Source organism: Heloderma suspectum, chromosome 9, assembly GCF_057233095.1.
Source record: "Heloderma suspectum isolate Gila_16-S chromosome 9, 16-S_ref, whole genome shotgun sequence".
NCBI lineage: Eukaryota > Metazoa > Chordata > Lepidosauria > Squamata > Helodermatidae > Heloderma > Heloderma suspectum.
The window spans coordinates 42,910,006-42,918,692 of record NC_139466.1 but is presented as its reverse complement, the minus strand read 5'-3'; the positions used below and the strand labels follow the sequence as shown (position 1 = coordinate 42,918,692).

At 45.8% G+C, this 8,687-nt stretch overlaps 1 protein-coding gene across 3 annotated transcripts in view; it reads right to left on the bottom strand.

Moving 5' to 3' along the window:
- Positions 1-284: 284 nt before the first annotated feature.
- Positions 285-8,687, bottom strand: part of LOC146338668 (uncharacterized) — an 82,410-nt gene continuing 74,007 nt past the window's right edge. For all 3 annotated transcript variants that reach the window (XM_084814255.1, XM_084814254.1, XM_084814256.1), the window contains 2 exons: positions 6,964-7,081; positions 285-4,648 (listed from right to left, as the gene is read on the bottom strand). In XM_084814255.1, the coding sequence (XP_084670381.1) occupies positions 2,967-4,648; positions 6,964-7,081 (1,800 nt within the window). In that variant the 3' untranslated portion in view covers positions 285-2,966. The remainder of the gene's footprint in view (positions 4,649-6,963; positions 7,082-8,687) is intronic.

Here is an 8,687-nt window from a genome sequence, read left to right as displayed (position 1 = left end):
TTTGGGGGGGGGGGTTCAGCCCTGCCCACTTTTGATTGTGGGCCCACCCACCACTGGATTGTGGCCCCAGAGAGCTTCTCCAAACTGGAGCCCGGCCCTTCGGCAAAAAATGGTTCCCCACTTCTGCTGTAGCCATACACCTCTCCTTCCTCTCACTTACTAAGACTTGTGACTCTGTCTAGGCTCAGTCCTCAGTGATCTCTGAATGAACAGAAGGTGTCAGCATGAGGTCTTACAAACCAGCATCTTTAGCTAAGCACTGAACAAAAATGAGCAGGCATTTTCACAACTAAAATTGTGTTTATTTTATTGAATTATTTACAACCATAGCTTAGAAACATTAAAGAGAAGGAGACCACCTCTTTAAGGCGTTTATGTGCAAGAGAAATGACTGTGGAGAGCTTATACTTGTCCTCACACAACAGCCACCAACCAAGTGAGGCAGGAATTAAAACAAAAACAGAAAGGAGTGGCAGGGGTAACCTTTTTCTTCCTGTTTAAGATTCAACTGGGAAAATCTAGAGCAGCCAACCTGGTGCCCTTCAGATGTGTTGGACAGCACCTCCTCTGGCTCCCAGCCAGCCTGTCCAATGGCACCACGTTGGAGAGGGTGCTCTAGAGTGACTTATATGGACAAGACCGTAAGGATAGAGAGATCCTTCATTTGCGTTTAGGTGCAGGCTTGCAAGAAAAAATGCTTCTGAGGAGCTCATGAACATTATTCGGGATGAAATAAGGCTGCCTAAGTCAACAATGTAAGCAAATAAACACTTTTTATGGTCCAACTTTCTTTGTAGTATAGTCAAACTCTGAAAAACCTTGCATAACATTTGAACAAAACTTACTTCATAATCTTTCCACCTTTGCACATTTCTCAGTTTATACAATAATTATTTTCCTTCTTTCTTTCCACCAGTCCAAGATGGTTTCCTCTTTTTCTGAAAGTGTGGCCAAGTCATCACACTTAAGTGATGCAGGCTTACGCAGCTGGACTTGCTCCTGAGTAAACAGGCACAGGATCACCACGCTCTTACAGCACACTCACAGATTTGCTGCAGCACCACACAATTCAAATTGGGGAGCCACTGATGCTGTTCCCCTGTCAGTGTATCAGCTTGCTCATCCTGGCAGCCACCGCTTCTATTTTCCCTGAAATCAACACAGACTGTTCTCTGCACTGGGGGTCAGTACAAGCCAGTTTGCAGGATGCCTATCAAGAAACACCCTGGGGTATGCCAGACCTGTTGCTGTTAGTTACAAATTTATTTCAGATTGTCTCAGTACTGCTTTTGTATGATTTCTGTGCATATGTGTTTCTTCTTCCCTGGATTGCAGGATATAGATTGTGTACAAATACAACCACCAATAACTTTGATGTAACAAAGTTTTTAAAAGGTGAGGGGGGGCCTTGAGATACTTTTATAGCACAGACAAATAGTGAGGGTTGTAGGAGGTCAGAAAGAACCCCTCTCATCCCCCTTTCCTTTAAGAAATTAGCAGAAGAAATTGTGTTGTATAAGTGACTGTGCAAACACAATTTGATGGAGGATGAAAAGGAGCATGGTTGAAAGGAAGGACATTCTGAGACATTGGTCTATACTGTAAAAAGATGGAACACCGTGAGAAAATTAGTATCTGTTTAACAAAGAACTAATTTCCATATGAAGCAACCCAGAATCAGGGCAAGCTGTAATGCAGGCTGTGCAAGTCATTTACAGTGTTTCCAAGTATTACAATTCACAAGACATTTGGCCATCTGGAATACCCCAGGAGAGCATCAATAGGCTTACCCCACATAGAAAACAGCCAGCTCATTATACCAAGATTAGCAGACCAACAAAACTCTTACTTTGTCACATACTCACATAACTACTTTCATAGGTCCTTCAACATTATGCAATACCAAACCATTCTAGGACCTCAAAAAAGTGATAAAGAATTAATTTGCATCCTCACCCAGAAAGGACAACACTGAAATGTCAAACTCCCACCCACCCCTTCAAAGTTTTCCTCATTGCGGCCACAACTGGAATAAAAATGTCTTATGGAGAAAGTATGGAGGAGCCACACTGGACATCCTATTTCAGAATGAGAACGGGGTTGTTGTGAACGTGGTGCTCAGCTCATAAGAAAAGTCAGTGAATATTCAGCTCTTTGAGATTCCTTTGAAAATCCTAGGTAAAAAAGTGAAGAACATACCCACTGGGATGTAAATTCCACTAAAAACTATGGGGCTTGCTTTCATGCAAATGAGTTCAGGGTTATTCATGTTGACATTCCATATTTAGCCCACCTTTCTCCCCATCATGGGCCCATGGCAGGTTTTACCAATTCAATAAAATAAGAGCAGTTTTTTTAAAGCCACACAATTAAAGGCAAAAGCTTGCAGCAGCAAGCAAGATTGAATGGAGAAACATAAATGGGAAGAAAAATTTGGGAGCTGAGTTGTAGTGAATCTTTTATTTCAGTTTCCACGTAACACTCTATTAAAAAGCAAAATATTAGCAACATATTTGTGGCAGGTTTCAATGTGCTTTAAAAATCAACACCTTAAAAGGGCGATTGTATTAGTTTAGCCTCAGTGTTCCTGGGTTCATGGAGACTTTTGAATGGAGCTGAGCAAAAGCTTTCATTCTAACTGGTGCAGCTTTTTCCTACCTGCTCACCTCCCTGTGACTTGAAGCTGGAATGCTGCATGCCGTCGCCAGCAGTGCATTTCAGGCTTTGTGTGGAGTCCTGCCTCAAGCTAAAAAAAAACTTATTTTCCTGTTCTTTGGTTTGTGCAGAAAAAAAAACTTAGGTGAGAAGGAAAGCTACAAATGACATATGTGGCCGTCATTTTACACCTGTGCTGCTGACTGAGGCAGCCTGTTCAGTTCTTCACATCTCATATTTTACAGGACACTTCCACATACAACCCTCCCTCCCTCCCTCCCTAGAAGACACAAAGCTGTGGCGTGGCGCTCCTAGACAAATGTCTCTTCGGCAAACATTAAGCTATTATGCTCCTCGGCTGGGGCGCTGGGACAAGGCTGGCTTCTGAGCCACTCTGCCCTGCTCCGGAGAAGTTCCTTCTCCACTGTTTCTGCCCCAGTTGTGCAGTAGTCCTTGGAGCTGTCCTGACTGAAGTACTCCCGGACCGTGTTGCGAATGGCGGCCGGGAGGAAGAGGTGGAAGGTGTGGCTGAACGCACTGCTGCTGTCCTTGCTGGCTGGCCCTCCTTGCTGAGCTGGGGACCCTGGCTCTTCCACAAGACGAGCACTTTCAGGAATCAGAACCTGTGCTGGCTGGCTCACTGGTTCATGGTGGTACCTCCTTGAGATGGACTGGAGGACCAAAGGAGTGTTTTGCCCATAAAACACTGTCTGGGGAACATGAACCCTTACAGCCTGTAGGCTCTTGGGAGCACTTTGGCTGCTGTCGCTGCTGCCACCGGAGCTGGCACTCCTGTTGCTGGTAGCCACCTCCTCCTCATCTGGTCCCACTGGGGACTCCCTTGGGCTTCTCTCTTTTGGGGCCATATATACTGTTATCTTGGTGCGCTTCAAGCTTTCTTGACTGTGAGAGGCAGTTTCAGGGCATTTTAGCTCTATGTGCTTCACTGATTTCTCCCTCTGTACTTGCTGGTTCATCAGAGTAGAGCTCTCGGTATTACAGACAGAAGTGCTGTAGTCTAGGTTTACGGAAGAGCGGCTCCCAGGAGCGTGAGAGAACATCTCCGCGTGTCTTGCCTCTTCCTTGTCTTCGTCCCAGTTACTGTCACTGAATGGGCTTCCGATGGCCCTGATGGGCACAAAAACCCTCCCCTCCCCTCTGCTGCAGTCGCTCTCCTGGTCCTGCTTCTCCATGCAAAAGTCCACACTGCAAGACCCTGGAGGCAAAGGAGAGGTCAAGGGCTTGTGCCATTCCTTCAAGGCCCTCTTTGCCACCTTTGGAGACAAGGCGTGGAGCCTGGTGGAAGTGCCAAACATAAAAGGCAGGGCTGAGACTTCCGTGGGGCTGAAGGCAGATGACTCGGAGCAGTAGGAGAAAGCGCTGTCCAAGGAACTTAGCGAGGAGGCTGAGGGGGAGGTGGTGGGGGATGACAGGCTGGAGAAGCTGGACCTGCTGGAGAGGCTCACTTTCTGAGGGCTGAGCTTCTTGGGCATGTTGCTGCTTGGAGGGGATCTCCAGAAACTCTGCCTGGCTCTGCTCAGGTGAGGGCTCAAGCCTTCCTCAATCAGCTTCTGGCTCTCCAGCTGCAACTGCTTCAGCCTGCGGATGTAATCGCCGTGGCTATGCATGATGGTGGCATCGCAGCTGGACTGCCGGGCCACTGGCTCGTGGTCCTGGGCGGGAAGCTGAGAGCTCAGGCAGACGCTGGGCTCGGAAGAGCATCGGTCCCTTGCTGGGCTCAGGGAGCAGAAGGAGCCCCCCTCCTCCTCCTCCAGGAGGCCATAGCTGTCAGCGCTGGCATTCTTCCTGGCTTCGCTTTGGTAGCAAGCCGTGATCTCGCTAAACAGGTCCCAGTCTTCTTGTTCCTCACTGAGGAGCAACCCACTGGACACGCCAAACAGGCCATTCTCTGCTTCAAGCGCATAATGCTGCTTTGCTCTTTCCTGGTAGGAAGCAGCATACTCCATCTCATCCGAGGAATCATTGTGCTGAACTGTGGGGTGAAGAAGCCACATCAAGATCACTTGGAATGTGCATCTTCATCACCTAGCCACTTAAGGTTGTCAAGGGTCTCACCACCAGATCATCTCTTGGATCAGGGTGCAGAACCTCAGGCTCAGCATCCAATCCAGCCCTCCTGGGGTCCAAATCCAGCCCTCTGGACTTCCCCAGAGGGCTCCACCCTCTTTCCCAAGACCACCCATCATTCATGGTTTCCCAGCTTGCACAAAATTCCCCTCCCCGCTTTCTAAAATGTTGAAATGCCTCCCCTAAAGCTTTGTTACTGGCAGTAACTACTTCACACTAAAATATCTTGGTATTTGGAGGGTTTGACCCCACCCCTTTTGCCTTCAGTCACGTTCATAACTGGAATGTGGCTCCTGAGATCTTCTCCGAAATGGAATTCAGCCTGAAAAAGATTCTGCACCCCTGTCTTGGATGCTATGATCTAGATCCAGACCAAGTTACTTCGACTTGGGTCTCATTGAAATCAACAGGACAAGTTCGTTTTTAGGGGTTACATTTAATGGTAATTGTATAACCAGTTCGCACACACACACGGGCAGGATGGCATCAGAGCAGCTTCCCTGTGATCTGACACCACGCTGTTGGGAAGCGGACATGAATTAAGCAGTGATGTGGGTAGAGCTGATCATGGGATTCTTTCCTATCCAGTTGGAATCTCTCCCTCCTTCCTGGCAGAGTGCTGATTGGATGGGAAAGACTCGCGCAACTGGCTCCCCTCCACATTCACAAACAGTTTCCAGCAGAAGGTTGTGACATTGACACGTGACTCCTCTCGCACCTGGGGGGTGGGAGGTGGACTTCAGTGTCCAATTATATATACATTACTCATTTTTTTAAAAATGGAACATTCTTTATTTTTTTAAAATGTGTAATCCAGAACTTGTCTCTGGTAGCAAAATTCCATTTTTTTATGATACTGGCAGCCTCCTTACATTAATGGAAATATTTGGGTTTTATTTTGCTTACTGCTTCTGTCAGTTAGTTATGCGAATACAATCATCATGGGCAGAATGCTCATTTGTATTACAAATGCCTCGCCTCTTCTCTTCCATTACTATCAACAACCAGACATTCAAGAGGCTCTTTCAACCTTGCACATGAAATGCATGAAGGGCCAAACTACACAAGACATGGAATATCCATAAGTAGATCATCTGCTTTAAAAGTCAGGAGTAGGGGGCTCCGAATTTGACAAGAGCAACGGTGGTGGGCGGAGAGGTGTTTAATTCTTCCCCTGACTCGATTTCCCTAATCTCAGTTGCACCCCACAAACTGGTATTTGCCCTACTGGGGGGGGGGGGGGAGGAATAGAGGTACAGATGCAACTCAGATGACACAGTGGCTGTGGCACACAACTGTTGCGCTACCTGTACCACCTCCTAAGAGTAGCTCCCCCCAAACTGCCTGTTTAATGCTACTTAGGGAAGGTGATGTATGGATGCAACTGAGCTCAGACCAATTGTCCATCTAGACTAGGACTGTTAGAGCATCTGTCCAAATTCTCAGCCTCTACTACACTTCTTCAAATTTTGCAATGCAATTCTCTGCTCAAAATCTGCATACAAAAATGTGCATTTTGGAGAAAAATGAATGCACACATTTTAAGGACAAATGCATACAAAAATGTGTATTTGGGGGAAACGCATACGAAAATGTGTATTTTTGTGGGAAATGTGTACAAAACTCATATATTTAAGGGAAAATGCATATAACTTCAATGTGATTTTTTGTGCTTTTTTAATGGAAGAAAATGGGATAGAACAGACTTATAACTGAATACATGCAAAACTGAGACAGACCAGAAACAGACTGATCCCGCTTAAGCACCCAGATAATCTAAACACTGTTGTGTTTAGATTATCTGGGTGCTTAAGTGGAGTTATCCCCAGTAGCTGGAATGGTGGAGACAGACAGTAAAAGAGGGAAGAGTTCCCATTCTTGCCCTGCTCCTCTCTTCCACTGTCCACAAGAAGGTTTCCTTTTGACATGTCTAACCTTGTTCTGTTTTAACCTAACCTAACCTAACCTAACCTAACCTAACCTAACCTCACCTCACCTCTTCCTCATATTGAGGCATGTGTGAGGAATACAGGGTTTACTGCTATTTGGTTAATGCTTATCAGGAATGATTATACCACTGCCAGTTTGTTTCTTGCTGGATTTAGACTGTTGTGGATTGATATATATTGTTTTAAGTTTTGGACTTGAGATGCTTTGGGCATCCTGCAAAGATGGAATCTAAATACTGTAAATGACTTAATATCACAGCCATGGCCTTACCCAGTAAGTCATCCACACTTTTGGACTTCTTTTTATCTGGCCTTTGGAACAGTGAAGCAATGTCCCCTCCAAAGATGTCAGATGAATTTTCAATTAGGAACTGCACCAACATGGCCACCTAACAAAGGAATCAGTTGCCAGGGTTAGAACAGAGAAAACAGCTTTGCACGCTGTACTTGGGATAGTGATTTGAAGAAGACAACGTAATGCCTACAACAGCCTTCCCCAACCTAGTGCCCTCCAGATGGGCTGGACTACAACTCCCACCATGCCCAGCCAGGATGGCCACTGATAGCAAGGACTTGTAGTCCAACACATCTAAAGGGCACCAGGTTGGGGAAGGCTAGTCTAAAATTTAGCGTTATTTTAAGCCAGGGTTCCTAATGTTTTTGGACCTGTGGGCACATTTGGGAATTTGAGGAAGTGCTCACCATAAAATGGCTCCCATGGAGGATGAGCCTACTTACATAATGGCTGCTGTGGGGGCCTGGCTATTTATTTATTATTTGTTTATTTGATTTGTACCCCGCCTTTGGGGAAATAGCAAGGCAAAGGGGTACAGGGGAGAGAAAAAAAGTGAGGCTAGAGGCTGGGAGTGGAGAGAAATAGCAAGACGAAGAGAGAGAGAGAACAAGTTAAGGGATGAGGAAAAGCTGAGAACGAGCTGAGGTTAGCAAGGGATGCTAAAAGCAACAAAAAAAAAGCTTTCTTCAGCTACGTGCATAGTAAAAGGCAGAGGAAAGAAATGGTGGTTCAGCTATTAAATAAGGATGGCAAAATGATAACAGATGACAAAGAAAAGGCAGAAGTGCTCAATTCCTACTTTGGCTCAGTCTTCTCCCGAAAGAGGGTCTATGACCCCCCTGGCAAAGGCTGAAGGGGCAGGATTGCAGCTTGAGATAGACAGGCATATGATCAAGGAACACCTAATCACTTTGAATGAGCTCAAATCTCCAGGGCCAGATGAAACAGAGTAATAAAGGAACTGGCAGAAGAATTCTCAGAACCACTGTCTATTATCTTTGAGAAATCATGGAGGACGGGTGAAGTGCCAGGTGACTGGAGGAGGGCTAATGTTGTCCCTATCTTCAAAAAGGGGAAAAAGGAGGAACTTGGGAACTACAGACCAGTCAGTCTGACATCAATCTCTGGGAAAATTCCGGAGCAGTTGATAAAGCAATCCATCTCTAAGCACCTTGAAAACAATGCAGTGATTACTCAAAGCCAACATGGATTTGTCAAGAACAACTCCTGCCAGACGAATCTGATCTCATTTTTTGATCAAGTAACCTCCCTTGTGGACTGTGGGAATGCTGTGGACATAATATACCTCAACTTCAGCAAAGCTTTCGACAAAGTGCTCCATGATATCCTGATGAGCAAACTAGCTCAAAGTGGGCTAGATGAAACAACGATCCGGTGGATCCACAGTTGGCTACAGAATCGGACTCAAAGAGTGCTCATGAATGGGATTTTCTCCAACTAGGGAGATGTAATGAGCAGGGTACCGCAGGGCTCAGTCCTGAGCCAAGTGCTCTTCAACATATTTAATAATGACTTGGAGGAGGAGGTGCAGGGAATGCTGATCAAATTTGCAGATGACACAAAATTGGGTGGGATAGCTAATACCCTGCAAGACAGAAACAAAATTCAAAGTGATCTTGACAGACTGGAGCTCTGGGCAGAAAATAACAGAATGAAATTTAATAGAGATAAATGCTAAG